Below are 17,738 nucleotides of genomic sequence, written 5' to 3' on the forward strand. Positions count from 1 at the left end.
ACTCAGACACACAGACACACAGACACTCACTCAGACACTCAGTCAGACACTCAGACACTCAGACACTCAGACACTCACTCAGACACTCAGTCATTCACTCAGACACTCAGACACTCAGACACTCAGACACTCACTCAGACACTCAGTCAGACACTCAGACACTCAGACACTCAGACACTCACTCAGACACTCAGTCAGACACTCAGACACTCAGACACTCAGACACTCACTCAGACACTCAGTCATTCACTCAGACACTCAGACACTCAGACACTCAGACACTCACTCAGACACTCAGTCAGACACTCAGACACTCAGACACTCAGACACTCACTCAGACACTCAGTCAGACACTCAGACACTCAGACACTCAGACACTCACTCAGACACTCAGTCATTCACTCAGACACTCAGACACTCAGACACTCAGACACTCACTCAGACACTCAGTCACTCAGTCAGACACTCACTCAGACACTCAGACACTCACTCAGACACTCACTCAGACACTCAGACACTCAGACACTCACTCAGACACTCAGACATTCAGTCGCTCAGTCAGGCACTCAGACAGACACTCAGTCAGACACTCAGTCATTCACTCAGACACTCAGACACACAGACACTCACTCAGACACTCAGTCAGACACTCAGACATTCAGTCGCTCAGTCAGGCACTCAGACAGACACTCAGTCAGACACTCAGTCATTCACTCAGACACTCAGACACTCAGACACTCGCTCAGACACTCAGTCAGACACTCAGACACTCAGACAGACACTCAGACACTCAGACAGCCACTTGACGATGTCCTTGAGGAGCTCGTCTAAGTAGGCGGACCCGTCCTGCGGGACAAGGGGAGGTGACACTCAGACACTCAGTCAGACACTCAGTCAGACACTCACACACTCAGACACACAGACACTCACTCAGACACTCAGTCATTCACTCAGACACTCAGACACACAGACACTCACTCAGACACTCAGTCATTCACTCAGACACTTAGACACACAGACACTCACTCAGACACTCAGTCAGACACTCAGACAGACACTCAGACAGTCAGTCGCTCGGTCAGGCACTCAGACACTCACTCACTGAGTCAGACACTCAGTCAGACACTCAGACACTCAGACACTCAGACACTCACTCAGACACTCAGTCAGACACTCAGACACTCAGTCAGACACTCAGACACTCAGATAGCCACTTGACGATGTCCTTGAGGAGCTCGTCTAAGTAGGCGGACCCGTCCTGCGGGACAAGGGGAGGTGACACTCAGACACTCAGTCAGACACTCAGACAGACAGACACTCAGTCAGACACTCACACACTCAGTCGCTCGGTCAGGCACTCAGACAGACACTCAGTCAGACAGTCAGTCATTCACTCAGACACTCAGACACACAGACACCCACTCAGACACTCAGACACTCAGACACTCACTCAGACACTCACACACTCAGTCAGACACTCAGACAGTCAGTCGCTCAGTCAGACACTCACTCAGACACTCAGTCAGTCGCTCAGTCATTCACTCAGACACTCAGACACTCACTCAGTCATTCACTCAGACACACAGACACACAGACACTCACTCAGACACTCAGTCAGACACTCAGACACTCAGACACTCAGACACTCACTCAGACACTCAGTCATTCACTCAGACACTCAGACACTCAGACACTCAGACACTCACTCAGACACTCAGTCAGACACTCAGACACTCAGACACTCAGACACTCACTCAGACACTCAGTCAGACACTCAGACACTCAGACACTCAGACACTCACTCAGACACTCAGTCATTCACTCAGACACTCAGACACTCAGACACTCAGACACTCACTCAGACACTCAGTCAGACACTCAGACACTCAGACACTCAGACACTCACTCAGACACTCAGTCAGACACTCAGACACTCAGACACTCAGACACTCACTCAGACACTCAGTCATTCACTCAGACACTCAGACACTCAGACACTCAGACACTCACTCAGACACTCAGTCACTCAGTCAGACACTCACTCAGACACTCAGACACTCACTCAGACACTCACTCAGACACTCAGACACTCAGACACTCACTCAGACACTCAGACAGCCACTCAGACAGCCACTTTACGATGTCCTTGAGGAGCTCGTCTAAGTAGGCGGACCCGTCCTGCGGGACAAGGGGAGGTGACACTCAGACACTCAGTCAGACACTCAGACAGTCAGTCGCTCAGTCAGGCACTCAGACAGACACTCAGTCAGTCAGACAGTCAGTCATTCACTCAGACACTCAGACACTCACTCAGACACTCAGTCATTCACTCAGACACACAGATACTCAGACACTCACTCAGTCAGGCACTCACACACTCAGTCAGACACTCAGAGATTCAGTCATTCACTCAGACACTCAGACACACAGACACTCACTCAGACACTCAGTCAGACACTCAGACATTCAGTCGCTCAGTCAGGCACTCAGACAGACACTGAGTCAGACACTCAGTCATTCACTCAGACACTCAGACACACAGACACCCACTCAGACACTCACTCAGACACTCACACACTCAGTCAGACACTCAGACAGTCAGTCGCTCAGTCAGGCACTCAGACAGACACTCAGTCAGTCAGACAGTCAGTCATTCACTCAGACACTCAGACACTCACTCAGACACTTAGTCATTCACTCAGACACACAGATACTCAGACACTCACTCAGTCAGGCACTCACACACTCAGTCAGACACTCAGAGATTCAGTCATTCACTCAGACACTCAGACACACAGACACTCACTCAGACACTCAGTCAGACACTCAGACATTCAGTCGCTCAGTCAGGCACTCAGACAGACACTGAGTCAGACACTCAGTCATTCACTCAGACACTCAGACACACAGACACCCACTCAGACACTCACTCAGACACTCACACACTCAGTCAGACACTCAGACAGTCAGTCGCTCAGTCAGGCACTCAGACAGACACTCAGTCAGACACTCAGTCATTCACTCAGACACTCAGACACACAGACACTCACTCAGACAGTCAGTCAGACACTCAGACACTCAGTCATTCACTCAGACACACAGACAGACACTTCACGATGTCCTTGAGGAGCTCGTCTAAGTAGGTGGACCCGTCCTGCGGGACAAGGGGAGGTGACACTCAGACACTCAGTCAGACACTCAGACATTCAGTCGCTCGGTCAGGCACTCAGACACTCACTCACCGAGTCAGACACTCAGTCATTCACTCAGATACTCAGACACTCACTCAGACACTCAGACAGTCAGGCACTCAGACAGTCACTCAGTCAGGCACTCACACACTCAGTCAGACACTCAGACACTCAGACACTCAGTCAGACACTCAGACAGTCAGTCGCTCAGTCAGACACTCAGACACTCAGTCAGACACTCAGACACTCAGACACTCAGTCAGACACTCAGACACTCAGACACTCAGACACACAGACACTCAGTCAGACACTCAGTCAGACACTCAGACACTCAGTCAGACACACAGACACTCAGACACTCAGACACACAGACACTCAGTCAGACACTCAGACATTCAGTCATTCACTCAGACACTCAGACACACAGACACTCAGTCAGGCACTCAGACAGACACTCAGTCAGACACTCAGTCATTCACTCAGACACACAGACACTCACTCAGACACTCAGTCAGACACTCAGACACTCAGATACTCAGACACTCAGTCACACACTCAGTCAGACACTCAGACATTCAGTCATTCACTCAGACACTCAGACACACAGACACTCAGTCAGGCACTCAGACAGACACTCAGTCAGACACTCAGTCATTCACTCAGACACTCAGACACACAGACACTCACTCAGACACTCAGTCAGACACTCAGACACTCAGACACTCAGTCAGACACTCAGTCATTCACTCAGACACTCAGACACACAGACACTCAGTCATTCACTCAGACACTCAGACACTCAGTCAGACACTCAGACACTCAGTCAGACACTCAGTCATTCACTCAGACACTCAGACACTCAGACACTCACTCAGACACTCAGACACTCAGTCAGACACTCAGTCATTCATTCAGACACTCAGTTGCTCAGTCAGGCACTCAGACACTCACTCAGACACTCACACACTCAGTCAGACACTCAGTCATTCATTCAGACACTCAGACACTCAGACACTCACTCAGACACTCACTCAGACACTCAGTCAGACACTCAGACACTCAGACAGCCACTTGACGATGTCCTTGAGGAGCTCGTCTAAGTAGGCGGACCCGTCCTGCGGGACAAGGGGAGGTGACACTCAGACACTCAGTCAGACACTCAGACAGACACTCAGTCACTCAGATACTCAGACACTCACTCAGACACTCAGTCAGACACTCAGACACTCAGATACTCAGACACTCACTCAGACACTCAGTCAGACACTCAGACATTCAGTCGCTCAGTCAGGCACTCAGACAGACACTCAGTCAGACACTCAGTCATTCACTCAGACACTCAGACACTCACTCAGACACTCAGTCAGACACTCAGACACTCAGATACTCAGACACTCACTCAGACACTCAGACACTCAGTCAGACACTCAGCCATTCAGTCGCTCAGTCAGGCACTCAGACAGACACTCAGTCAGACACTCAGTCATTCACTCAGACACTCAGACACACAGACACTCAGTCAGACACTCAGTCAGACACTCAGTCGCTCAGTCAGACACTCAGTCACTCAGTCAGACACTCAGACACTCAGTCATTCACTCAGACACTCAGTCAGACACTCAGACACTCACTCAGACACTCAGTCAGACACTCAGTCAGACACTCACTCAGACACTCAGTCAGACACTCAGTCAGTCGCTCACTCAGACACTCAGTCAGACACACAGACACTCAGTCAGACACTCAGTCACTCACTCAGACACTCACTCAGACACTCACTCACTCAGACACTCACTCAGAAGCTCGTGTCTCTCTCCCCGTGTCTCTCTCTCCCCGTGTCTCTCTCCCCGTGTCTCTCTCTCCCCGTGTCTCTCTCCCCGTGTCTCTCTCCCCCCGTGTCTCTCTCTCCCCGTGTCTCTCTCTCCCCGTGTCTCTCGCCCCCCGTGTCTCTCTCTCCCCGTGTCTCTCTCCCCCCGTGTCTCTCTCTCCCCGTGTCTCTCTCCCCGTGTCTCTCTCCCCGTGTCTCTCTCCCCGTGTCTCTCTCCCCGTGTCTCTCTCTCCCCGTGTCTCTCTCCCCGTGTCTCTCTCCCCGTGTCTCTCTCCCCGTGTCTTTCTCCCCGTGCCTCTCTCTCCCCGTGTCTCTCTCCCCGTGTCTCTCTCTCCCCGTGTCTCTCTCCCCGTGTCTCTCTCCCCCCGTGTCTCTCTCCCCGTGTCTCTCTCCCCGTGTCTCTCTCCCCCCGTGTCTCTCTCCCCGTGTCTCTCTCTCCCTGTGTCTCTCTCCCCGTGTCTCTCTCTCCCCGTGTCTCTCTCCCCGTGTCTCTCTCTCCCCGTGTCTCTCTCTCCCCGTGTCTCTCTCCCCGTGTCTCTCTCCCCCCGTGTCTCTCTCTCCCCGTGTCTCTCTCCCCCCGTGTCTGTCTCTCCCCGTGTCTCTCTCCCCCCGTGTCTCTCTCTCCCCGTGTCTCTCTCCCCCCGTGTCTCTCTCTCCCCGTGTCTCTCTCTCTCCCCGTCTCTCGCTCTCCCCGTGTCTCTCTCTCCCCGTGTCTCTCTCTCTCTCCCCGTGTCTCTCTCTCCCCGTGTCTCTCTCTCTCTCCCCGTGTCTCTCTCTCCCCGTGTCTCTCTCTCTCCCCGTGTCTCTCTCTCCCCGTGTCTCTGCCCGTGTCTCTCTCTCTCCCCGTGTCTCTCTCTCCCCGTGTCTCTCTCTCTCCGTGTCTCTCCCCGTGTCTCTCTCTCTCTCCCCGTGTCTCTCTCCCCGTGTCTCTCTCCCCGTGTCTCTCCCTCCGTGTCTCTCTCTCCCCGTGTCTCTCTCTCCCCGTGTCTCTCTCTCCCCGTGTCTCTCTCTCTCTCCCCGTGTCTCTCTCTCCCCGTGTCTCTCTCTCTCTCCCCGTGTCTCTCTCTCCCCGTGTCTCTCTCCCCCCGTGTCTCTCTCTCCCCGTGTCTCTCTCTCTCCCCGTGTCTCTCTCTCCCCGTGTCTCTGCCCGTGTCTCTCTCTCTCCCCGTGTCTCTCTCTCCCCGTGTCTCTCTCTCCCCGTGTCTCTCTCTCTCCGTGTCTCTCCCCGTGTCTCTCTCTCTCTCCCCGTGTCTCTCTCCCCGTGTCTCTCTCCCCGTGTCTCTCCCTCCGTGTCTCTCTCTCCCCGTGTCTCTCTCTCCCCGTGTCTCTCTCTCCCCGTGTCTCTCTCTCCCCGTGTCTCTCTCTCCCCGTGTCTCTCTCTCCCCGTGTCTCTCTCTCCCCGTGTCTCTCTCTCTGTGTCTCTCTCTCTCCCCGTGTCTCTCTATCCCCGTGTCTCACTCCCCGTGTCTCCCCGTGTCTCTCTCTCTCCCCGTGTCTGTCTCTCTCTCCCCGTGTCTCTCCCTGTGTCTGTCTCTCTCTCCACGTGTCTCTCTCTCTCCCTGTGTCTCTCTCCCTGTGTCTCTCTCCCCGTGTCTCTCTCTCCCCGTGTCTCTCTCCCCGTGTCTCTCTCCCCCCGAGTCTCTCTCTCCCCGTGTCTCTCTCACCCCGTGTCTCTCTCTCTCCCCGTCTCTCGCTCTCCCCGTGTCTCTCTCTCCCCGTGTCTCTCTCCCCGTGTCTCTCTCTCCCCGTGTCTCTCTCCCCCCGTGTCTCTCTCTCCCCGTGTCTCTCTCCCCCCGTGTCTCTCTCTCCCCGTGTCTCTTTCACCCCGTGTCTCTCTCTCTCCCCGTCTCTCGCTCTCCCCGTGTCTCTCTCTCCCCGTGTCTCTCTCCTCGTGTCTCTCTCTCCCCGTGTCTCTCTCCCCCCGTGTCTCTCTCTCCCCGTGTCTCTCTGTCTCCCCGTGTCTCTCTCTCTCTCACCGTGTCTCTCTCTCTCCCCGTGTCTCTCTCTCTCCCCGTGTCTCTCTCCCCATGTCTCTCTCTCCCCGTGTCTCTCTCCCCCCGTGTCTCTCTCTCCCCGTGTCTCTCTCTCTCCCCGTGTCTCTCTCTCCCCATGTCTCTGCCCATGTCTCTCTCTCTCCCCGTGTCTCTCTCTCCCCGTGTCTCTCTCCCCGTGTCTCTCCCTCCGTGTCTCTCTCTCCCCGTGTCTCTCTCCCCCCGTGTCTCTCTCTCCCCGTGTCTCTCTCTCCGTGTCTCTCCCCGTGTCTCTCTCTCTCCCCGTGTCTCTCTCTCCCCGTGTCTCTCTCCCCGTGTCTCTCCCTCTGTGTCTCTCTCTCCCCGTGTCTCTCTCCCCCCGTGTCTCTCTCTCCCCGTGTCTCTCCCTCCGTGTCTCTCTCTCCCCGTGTCTCTCTCTCCCCGTGTCTCTCTCTCCCCGTGTCTCTCTCTCCCCGTGTCTCTCTCTCCCCGTGTCTCTCTCTCTCTCCCCGTGTCTCTCTCTCCCCGTGTCTCTCTCTCCCCGTGTCTCTCTCTCTGTCTCTCTCTCTCTCTCTCCCCGTGTCTCTCTATCCCCGTGTCTCTCTCCCCGTGTCTCCCCGTGTCTCTCTCTCTCCCCGTGTCTGTCTCTCTCTCCCCGTGTCTCTCCCTGTGTCTGTCTCTCTCTCCCCGTGTCTCTCTCTCTATCTCCCCGTGTGTCTCTCTCTCTCTCCCCGTGCCTCTCTCTCCCCGTGTCTCTCTCTCCCCGTGTCTCTCTCTCCCCGTGTTTCTCTCTCTCCGTGTCTCTCTCCCCGTATCTCTCTCTCCCCGTGTCTCTCTCTCTCCCCGTGTCTCTCTCTCCGTGTCTCTCTCTCCCCGTGTCTCTCTCTCTCCCCGTGTCTCTCTCTCTCTCTCCCCGTGTCTCTCTCTCTCTCTCCCCGTGTCTCTCTCTCTGTCCCCGTGTCTCTCTCTCTCCCCGTGTCTCTCTCTCCCTGTGTCTCTCTCTCCCCGTGTCTCTCTCTCCCCGTGTCTCTCTCTCCCCGTCTCTCTCTCTCCCCGTGTCTCTCTCTCCCCGTGTCTCTCTCTCCCCGTGTCTCTCTCTCCCCGTGTCTCTCTCTCCCCGTGTCTCTCTCTCCCCGTGTCTCTCTCTCCCCATGTCTCTCTGTCCCCGTGCCTCTCTCTCCCCGTGTCTCTCTCTCCCCGTGTCTCTCTCTCTCTCTCCCCGTGTCTCTCTCTCTCCGTGTCTCTCTCCCCGTATCTCTCTCTACCCGTGTCTCTCTCTCTCCCCGTGTCTCTCTCTCCCCGTGTCTCTCTCTCCCCGTGTCTCTCTCTCTTTCTCCCCGTCTCTCTCTCTCCCCGTGTCTCTCTCTCTCTCCCCGTCTCTCTCTCTCTCCCCGTGTCTCTCTCTCCCCGTGTCTCTCTCTCTCCCCGTGTCTCTCTCTCTCTCTCCCCGTGTCTCTCTCTCCCCGTGTCTCTCTCTCTCCCCATGTCTCTCTCTCTCCCCGTGTTTCTCTCTCTCTCTCTCCCCGTGTCTCTCTCTCTCCCCGTGTCTCTCTCTCTCTCTCCCCGTGTCTCTCTCTCACCGTGTCTCTTTCTCCCCGTGTCTCTCTCTCCCCGTGTCTCTCTCCCCGTGTCTCTCTCCGTGTCTCTCTCTCTCTCTCCCCGTGTCTCTCTCTCCCTGAGTCTCTCTCTCTCTCTCTCTCCCCGTGTCTCTCTCTCCCCGTGTCTCTCTCTCCCCGTGTCTCTCTCTCTCCCCGTGTCTCTCTCTCCCCGTGTCTCTCTCTCCCCGTGTCTCTCTCTCTCTCCCCGTGTCTCTCTCTCTCTCTCCGTGTCTCTCTCTCTCTCTCCCCGTGTCTCTCTCTCCCCGAGTCTCTCTCTCTCTCCCCGTGTCTCTCTTTCTCCCCGTGTCTCTCTCTCTCTCCCCGTGTCTCTCTCTCTCTCCCCGTGTCTCTCTCTCTCTCTCCCCATGTCTCTCTCTCCCCTCACATCATCCGAGTGCAGTAGGAACACGGTGAGGTCCAGGGCGGAGAGGGAGATGGAGCGTCCGCTCTCCAGCGCCACGTCCACGCGTGAGAAGAGACACGCAGATGGAGTCACAAAGTGCAGCAGGCGACGTACAAACCTGGAGAGACACGGGGAGAGAGAGAGACACGGGGAGAGAGAGAGACACGGGGAGAGAGAGACACGGAGAGAGAGAGACACGGGGAGAGAGAGAGACACGGGGAGAGAGAGAGAGACACGGGGAGAGAGAGAGAGACACGGGGAGAGAGAGACATGGGGAGAGAGAGAGAGACACGGGGAGAGAGAGAGACACGGGGAGAGAGAGAGACAGGGAGAGACACGGGGAGAGAGACACACGGGGAGAGAGAGACACGGGGAGAGAGAGACACGGGGAGAGAGAGAGACACGGGGAGAGAGAGAGACACGGGGAGAGAGAGACACGGGGAGAGAGAGAGAGAGAGACACGGGCAGAGAGAGAGAGAGACACGGAGAGAGAAACACGGGGAGAGAGAGAGACGGGGAGAGAGAGAGACACGGGGAGAGAGAGACACGGAGAGAGAGAGATACGGGGAGAGAGAGAGACACACGGGGAGAGAGAGACACGGGGAGAGAGAGACACGGAGAGAGACACGGGGAGAGAGAGACACGGGGAGAGAGACACGGGGAGAGAGACACAGGGAGAGACACGGGGAGAGGGAGAGAGACACGGGGAGAGACAGAGACACGGGGAGAGAGAGAGACGGGGAGAGAGAGACACGGGGAGAGAGAGACACGGGGAGAGAGAGACATGGGGAGAGAGAGAGAGACACGGGGAGAGAGAGAGACACGGGGAGAGAGACACGGGGAGAGAGAGACACGGGGAGAGAGAGAGACACGGGGAGAGAGAGAGACACGGGGAGAGATACACGGGGAGAGAGAGGCACGGGGAGAGAGAGACACGGGGAGAGAGAGACACGGGGAGAGAGAGAGAGACACGGGGAGAGAGACACGGGGAGAGAGACACAGGGAGAGACATGGGGAGAGGGAGAGACACGGGGAGAGAGAGAGACGGGGAGAGAGAGACACGGGGAGAGAGAGACACGGGGAGAGAGAGACACGGGGAGAGAGAGACACGGGGAGAGAGAGAAACACGGAGAGAGACACGGGGAGAGAGATACGGTGAGAGAGAGACACACGGGGAGAGAGAGACACGGGGAGAGAGACACGGGGAGAGAGAGAGACACGGGGAGAGAGAGAGACACGGGGAGAGAGAGACACGGGGAGAGAGAGACACGGGGAGAGAGAGACACTGGGAGAGAGAGAGACACACGGGGAGAGAGAGACACGGGGAGAGAGAGACACGGAGAGAGACACGGGGAGAGAGAGACACGGGGAGAGAGAGAGAGACACGGGCAGAGAGAGAGAGACACGGAGAGAGAAACACGGGGAGAGAGAGACACGGGGAGAGAGAGAGAGACACGGGGAGAGAGAGACACGGAGAGAGAGAGACACGGGGAGAGAGAGAGACACACGGGGAGAGAGAGACACGGGGAGAGAGAGACACGGAGAGAGACACGGGGAGAGAGACACGGGGAGAGAGAGACACGGGGAGAGAGACACGGGTAGAGAGAGACACGGGGAGAGAGAGAGACACGGGGAGAGAGAGAGACACGGGGAGAGAGAGACACGGGGGGAGAGAGAGAGAGACACGGGCAGAGAGAGAGAGAGAGACACGGAGAGAGAAACACAGGGAGAGAGAGACACGGGGAGAGAGAGAGAGACACGGGGAGAGAGAGACACGGAGAGAGAGAGACACGGGGAGAGAGAGAGACACACGGGGAGAGAGAGACACGGGGAGAGAGAGACACGGAGAGAGACACGGGGAGAGAGAGACACGGGGAGAGAGACACGGGTAGAGAGAGACACGGGGAGAGAGAGACACGGGGGGAGAGAGAGACACGGTGAGAGAGACACGGTGAGAGAGAGACACGGGTAGAGAGAGACACGGGGAGAGAGAGACACGGGGAGAGAGAGAGACACGGGGAGAGAGAGAGAGAGACACAGGGAGAGAGAGAGAGACACGGGGAGAGAGACACGGAGAGAGAGACGGGGAGAGAGAGAGAGACGGAGAGAGAGAGACACGGGGAGAGAGAGAGACACGGGGAGAGAGAGAGACACGGGGAGAGAGAGACACGGGGAGAGAGAGAGACACGGGGAGAGAGACACGGGGAGAGAGAGACACGGGGAGAGAGAGAGACACGGGGAGAGAGAGAGAGACACGGGGAAAGAGAGACACGGGGAGAGAGACATGGGGAGAGAGAGAGACACGGGGAGAGAGAGACACGGGGAGAGAGAGAGACACGGGGAGAGAGAGAGAGACACGGGGAGAGAGAGAGAGAGACACGGGGAGAGAGACACGGAGAGAGAGACGGGGAGAGAGAGACGGAGAGAGAGAGACACGGGGAGAGAGAGAGACACGGGGAGAGAGAGAGACACGGGGAGAGAGAGAGACACGGGGAGAGAGAGAGACACGGGGAGAGAGAGACACGGGGAGACACGGGGAGAGAGAGACACGGGGAGAGAGAGACACGGGGGGAGAGACACGGGGAGAGAGAGACACGGGGAGAGAGAGAGAGAGAGAGAGACGGGGAGAGAGACACGGGGAGAGAGAGACACGGGGAGAGAGACACGGTGAGAGAGAGACACGGGGAGAGAGAGAGAGACACGGGGAGAGAGAGAGGCACGGGGAGAGAGAGAGACATGGGGAGAGAGAGACACGGGGAGAGACACGGGGAGAGAGAGAGACACGGGGAGAGAGAGACACGGGGAGAGACACGGGGAGAGAGAGACACGGGGAGAGAGACACGGGGAGAGAGAGAGACACGGGGAGAGAGAGACACGGGGAGAGAGAGACACGGGGAGAGAGAGACACGGGGAGAGAGAGAGAGACACGGGGAGAGAGAGAGAGAGACACGGGGAGAGAGAGAGAGAGACACGGGGAGAGAGAGACACGGGGAGAGAGAGAGACACGGGGAGAGAGACACGGGGAGAGAGAGACACGGGGAGAGAGAGAGACACGGGGAGACAGAGAGACACGGGGAGAGAGAGACACGGGGAGAGAGAGAGACACGGTGAGAGAGAGACACGGGGAGAGAGAGACACGGGGAGAGAGAGACACGGGGAGAGAGAGACACGGGGAGAGAGAGAGAGAGACACGGGGAGAGAGAGAGACACGGGGAGAGAGAGACACGGGGAGAGAGAGAGACACGGGGAGAGAGAGACACGGGGAGAGAGAGACACGGGGAGAAAGAGACACGGGGAGAGAGACACGGGGAGAGAGACACGGGGAGAGAGAGACACGGGGAGAGAGAGACACGGGGAGAGAGAGACACGGGGAGAAAGAGACACGGGGAGAGAGAGAGAGAGAGAGACGGGGAGAGAGACACGGGGAGAGAGAGACACGGGGAGAGAGACACGGTGAGAGAGAGACACGGGGAGAGAGAGAGAGACACGGGGAGAGAGAGAGACACGGGGAGAGAGAGAGACATGGGGAGAGAGAGACACGGGGAGAGACACGGGGAGAGAGAGAGACACGGGGAGAGAGAGACACGGGGAGAGAGAGACACGGGGAGAGAGAGACACGGGGAGAGAGACACGGGGAGAGAGAGAGACACGGGGAGAGAGAGACACGGGGAGAGAGAGACACGGGGAGAGAGAGACACGGGGAGAGAGAGAGAGACACGGGGAGAGAGAGAGAGAGACACGGGGAGAGAGAGACACGGGGAGAGAGAGAGACACGGGGAGAGACACACGGGGAGAGAGAGACACGGGGAGAGAGAGAGACACGGGGAGACAGAGAGACACGGGGAGAGAGAGACACGGGGAGAGAGAGAGACACGGTGAGAGAGAGACACGGGGAGAGAGAGACACGGGGAGAGAGAGACACGGGGAGAGAGAGACACGGGGAGAGAGAGAGAGAGACACGGGGAGAGAGAGAGACACGGGGAGAGAGAGACACGGGGAGAGAGAGAGACACGGGGAGAGAGAGACACGGGGAGAGAGAGACACGGGGAGAAAGAGACACGGGGAGAGAGACACGGGGAGAGAGACACGGGGAGAGAGAGACACGGGGAGAGAGAGACACGGGGAGAGAGAGACACGGGGAGAAAGAGACACGGGGAGAGAGACACGGGGAGAGAGACAGGGAGAGAGACACGGGGAGAGAGAGAGACACGGGGAGAGAGAGAGAGACATGGAGAGAGAGTAATGTTACTAGTTAGTGGTACTAGTTAGTGGTACTAGTTAGTGCTAGTTAGTGGTACTAGTTAATGGTACTAGATAGTGGTACTAGTTAGTGGTAGTTGCTGGTACTAGTTAGTGGTACTAGTTAGTGGTAGTTAGTGGTACTAGTCAGTACTGGTTAGTACTAGTTAGTGATAGTTAGTGGTAGTTTGTGGTACTAGTTAGTACTAGTTAGAAGTAGTGAGTGGTACTAGTTAGTGGTACTAGTTAGTGGTACTATTCAGTACTAGTTAGTAGTATTCAGTGGTACTAGTTAGTGCTAGTTAGTGGTACTAGTTAGTGGTACTAGTCAGTACTAGTTAGTAGTAGTGAATGGTACTAGTTAGTGGTACTAGTTAGTGGTACTAGTTAGTGCTAGTTAGTGGTACTAGTTAGTGGTAGTTACTGTTACTAGTTAGTGCTACTAGTTAGTGCTAGTTAATGGTACTAGTCAGTGGTACTAGTTAGTGCTAGTCAGTGGTACTAGTTAGTGGTACTAGCCAGTACTAATTAGTAGTAGTGAATGGTACTAGTTGGTGGTACTAGATAGTGGTACTAGTTAGTGGTAGTTGCTGGTACTAGTTAGTGGTACTAGTTAGTGGTAGTTAGTGGTACTAGTCAGTACTGGTTAGTACTAGTTAGTGATAGTTAGTGGTAGTTTGTGGTACTAGTTAGTACTAGTTAGAAGTAGTGAGTGGTACTAGTTAGTGGTACTAGTTAGTGGTACTATTCAGTACTAGTTAGTAGTATTCAGTGGTACTAGTTAGTGCTAGTTAGTGGTACTAGTTAGTGGTACTAGTCAGTACTAGTTAGTAGTAGTGAATGGTACTAGTTAGTGGTACTAGTTAGTGGTACTAGTTAGTGCTAGTTAGTGGTACTAGTTAGTGGTAGTTACTGTTACTAGTTAGTGCTACTAGTTAGTGCTAGTTAATGGTACTAGTCAGTGGTACTAGTTAGTGCTAGTCAGTGGTACTAGTTAGTGGTACTAGCCAGTACTAATTAGTAGTAGTGAATGGTACTAGTTGGTGGTACTAGTTAGTGGTACTAGTTAGTGGTACTAGTTAGTGCTAGTTAGTGGTACTAGTTAGTGGTAGTTACTGTTACTAGTTAGTGCTACTAGTTAGTGCTAGTTAATGGTACTAGTCAGTGGTACTAGTTAGTGGTACTAGTTAGTGCTAGTTAGTGGTACTAGTTAGTGGTACTAGCCAGTACTAATTAGTAGTAGTGAATGGTACTAGTTAGTGGCACTAGTTAGTGGTACTAGTTAGTGGTACTAGTTAGTGCTAGTTAGTGGTACTAGTTAGTGGTAGTTACTGTTACTAGTTAGTGCTAGTTAATGGTGCTAGTCAGTGGTACTAGTTAGTGGTACTAGTTAGTGGTACTAGTTAGTGCTAGTTAGTGGTACTAGTCAGTACAAGTTAGTAGTAGTGAGTGGTACTAGTTAGTGCTACTAGTTAGTGCTACTAGTTAGTGCTACTAGTTAGTGCTACTAGTTAGTGGTACTAGTTAGTGCTACTAGTTAGTGGTACTAGTTAGTGGTACTAGTTAGTGGTACTAGTTAGTGCTACTAGTTAGTGCTACTAGTTAGTGCTACTAGTTAGTGCTACTAGTTAGTACTAGTTATTGGTACTAGTTAGTGGTACTAGTTAGTGCTACTGGTTAGTGGTACTAGTTATTGGTACTAGTTAGTGCTAGTTAGTAGTAGTGAGTGGTACTAGTTAGTGCTAGTTAGTGGTACTAGTTAGAAGTAGTTAGTGGTACTAGTTAGTGGTAGTTAGTAGGACTAGTTAATACTAGTTATTGGTACTAGTTAGTGGTACTAGTTAGTGCTAGTTAGTGGTACTAGTTAGTGCTACTAGTTAGTGGTACTAGTTAGTGCTACTAGTTAGTGGTACTAGTTAGTGGTACTAGTTAGTGCTACTAGTTAGTGCTAGTTATTGGTACTAGTTAGTGCTAGTTAGTGGTAGTTGGTTACCGGTGCATCATCTCCTCTTTGCAAGACTTGAGGGTCAATCCTGGCCACTGAAACAACAAAAATCCACAAACATCACTGAACTACCCCCTAACTACCACTCAACTACCCCCTAACTACCACTCAATTACCTCCTAACTACCACTCAACTACCAACTAACTAGCACTCAACTACCCCCTAACTACCACTCAACTACCCCCTAACTACCACTCAATTACCTCCTAACTACCACTCAACTACCCACTAACTCCCACTCAACTACCCCCTAACTACCACTCAACTACCCCCTAACTACCACTCAACTACCACCTAACTACCACTCAACTACCCCTAACTACCACTCAACTACCCCCTAACTACCACTCAACTACCACTCAACTACCTCCTAACTACCACTCAACTACCCCCTAACCACCACTCAACTACCACTCAACTACCCCCTAACCACCACTCAACTACCTCCTAACTACCACTCAACTACCCCCTAACTACCACTCAACTACCCCATAACCACCACTCAACTACCCCCCTAACTACCCCCCTAACTACCACTCAACTACTCCCTAACTACCACTTAACTACCCCCTAACTACCACTCAACTACCTCCTAACTACCACTCAACTACCACTTAACTAGAATAACTCACCGACTCACTCACTCACCCACTCACTCACACTGTGTCTGTGTGTGTGTGTGTCTGTGTGTGTGTGTCTGTGTGTGTGTGTCTGTGTGTGTGTGTGTGTCTGTGTGTGTGTCTGTGTGTGTGTGTCTGTGTGTGTGTGTGTCTGTGTGTGTCTGTGTGTCTGTGTGTGTGTTTCTGTGTGTGTGTGTGTGTGTCTGTGTGTGTGTCTGTGTGTGTGTGTCTGTGTGTGTGTGTCTGTGTGTGTGTGTGTCTGTGTGTGTCTGTGTCTCTGTGTGTCTGTGTGTGTGTGTCTGTGTGTCTCTGTGTCTGTGTGTGTCTGTGTGTGTCTCTGTGTGTGTCTGTGTGTGTCTGTGTGTGTGTGTGTGTCTCTGTGTGTGTGTGTGTGTCTGTGTGTGTGTGTGTCTGTGTGTGTGTGTGTGTCTGTGTGTGTGTCTGTGTGTGTGTGTGTATGTGTGTGTGTATGTGTCTGTGTGTGTCTGTGTGTCTGTGTGTGTGTCTGTGTGTGTGTGTGTGTCTGTGTGTGTGTGTGTGTCTATGTCTGTGTGTGTGTGTGTCTGTGTGTGTGTCTGTGTGTCTGTGTGTGTGTTTCTGTGTGTGTGTGTCTGTGTCTGTGTGTGTGTCTGTGTGTGTGTGTCTGTGTGTGTGTGTCTGTGTGTGTGTGTGTCTGTGTGTGTCTGTGTCTCTGTGTGTCTGTGTGTGTGTGTCTGTGTGTCTCTGTGTCTGTGTGTGTCTGTGTGTGTCTCTGTGTGTGTCTGTGTGTGTCTGTGTGTGTGTGTGTGTCTCTGTGTGTGTGTGTGTGTCTGTGTGTGTGTGTGTCTGTGTGTGTGTGTGTGTCTGTGTGTGTGTCTGTGTGTGTGTGTGTATGTGTGTGTGTATGTGTCTGTGTGTGTCTGTGTGTCTGTGTGTGTGTCTGTGTGTGTGTGTGTGTCTGTGTGTGTGTGTGTGTCTATGTCTGTGTGTGTGTGTATGTGTCTGTGTATGTGTCTGTGTGTGTGTGTGTGTCTGTGTGTGTGTGTGTATCTGTGTGTGTGTGACTGTGTGTGTGTGACTGTGTGTGTCTGTGTCTCTGTGTGTCTGTGTGTGTGTGTCTGTGTGTGTGTGTCTGTGTCTGTGTGTGTCTGTGTGTGTGTGTCTGTGTGTGTGTGTCTGTGTGTCTGTGTGTGTCTGTGTCTCTGTGTGTCTGTGTGTGTGTGTCTGTGTGTCTGTGTGTCTCTGTGTCTGTGTGTGTCTGTGTGTGTGTCTCTGTGTGTGTCTGTGTGTGTCTGTGTGTGTGTCTGTGTGTGTCTGTGTGTGTGTGTGTCTCTGTGTGTGTGTGTGTGTCTGTGTGTGTCTGTGTGTGTGTGTGTCTGTGTGTGTGTCTGTGTGTGTGTGCCTGTGTGTGTGTCTGTATGTGTCTGTGTGTGTGTCTGTGTGTTTGTGTGTCTGTGTGTGTGTCTGTGTGTGTGTCTGTGTGTGTGTGTCTGTGTGTATGTGTGTCTAGTGTGTGTGTGTGTCTGTGTGTGTGTGTGTGTGTCTGTGTGTGTGTGTGTCTGTGTGTGTGTGTCTGTGTGTCTGTGTGTGTGTGTGTGTGTCTGTGTGTGTGTGTGTCTGTGTGTGTGTGTCTGTGTGTGTGTGTCTGTGTGTGTGTGTCTGTGTGTGTCTGTGTGTGTGTGTCTGTGTGTGTATGTCTGTCTCTGTGTGTGAGTCATCACCTTGAGAAGAGTACGAATGAGGTCCCAGTTCCACTGAAGGTGGTTCGGGTTGGACAGTACTCCTGTGTCCCTCAGTGCCTGTAGCACCGCCTCATCCACCTCCTGTAGCCACACACAGTCACTCAGTCAGTCACTCAGTCACTCACTCAGTCACTCAGTCACTCACTCAGTCACTCAGTCACT

General features: G+C 53.9%; 1 protein-coding gene across 2 annotated transcripts in view; it reads right to left on the minus strand.

Annotated features, from left to right (window-relative positions):
• Positions 1-17,738, minus strand: part of LOC116938019 (uncharacterized) — a 151,445-nt gene that overhangs the window by 122,827 nt on the left and 10,880 nt on the right. For both annotated transcript variants that reach the window (XM_076057836.1, XM_076057835.1), the window contains exons 2-4: positions 17,556-17,657; positions 15,223-15,269; positions 8,973-9,108 (exon numbers count right to left, since the gene is read on the minus strand). In XM_076057836.1, coding sequence (XP_075913951.1) covers positions 8,973-9,108; positions 15,223-15,233 — 147 coding nt within the window. In that variant the 5' untranslated portion in view covers positions 15,234-15,269; positions 17,556-17,657. The remainder of the gene's footprint in view (positions 1-8,972; positions 9,109-15,222; positions 15,270-17,555; positions 17,658-17,738) is intronic.

Source organism: Petromyzon marinus, chromosome 85 (assembly GCF_048934315.1).
Source record: "Petromyzon marinus isolate PM22_M1 ecotype Great Lakes invasive population chromosome 85, UKy_Petmar_22M1.pri1.0, whole genome shotgun sequence".
NCBI classification, from domain to species: Eukaryota; Metazoa; Chordata; class Hyperoartia; order Petromyzontiformes; family Petromyzontidae; genus Petromyzon; species Petromyzon marinus.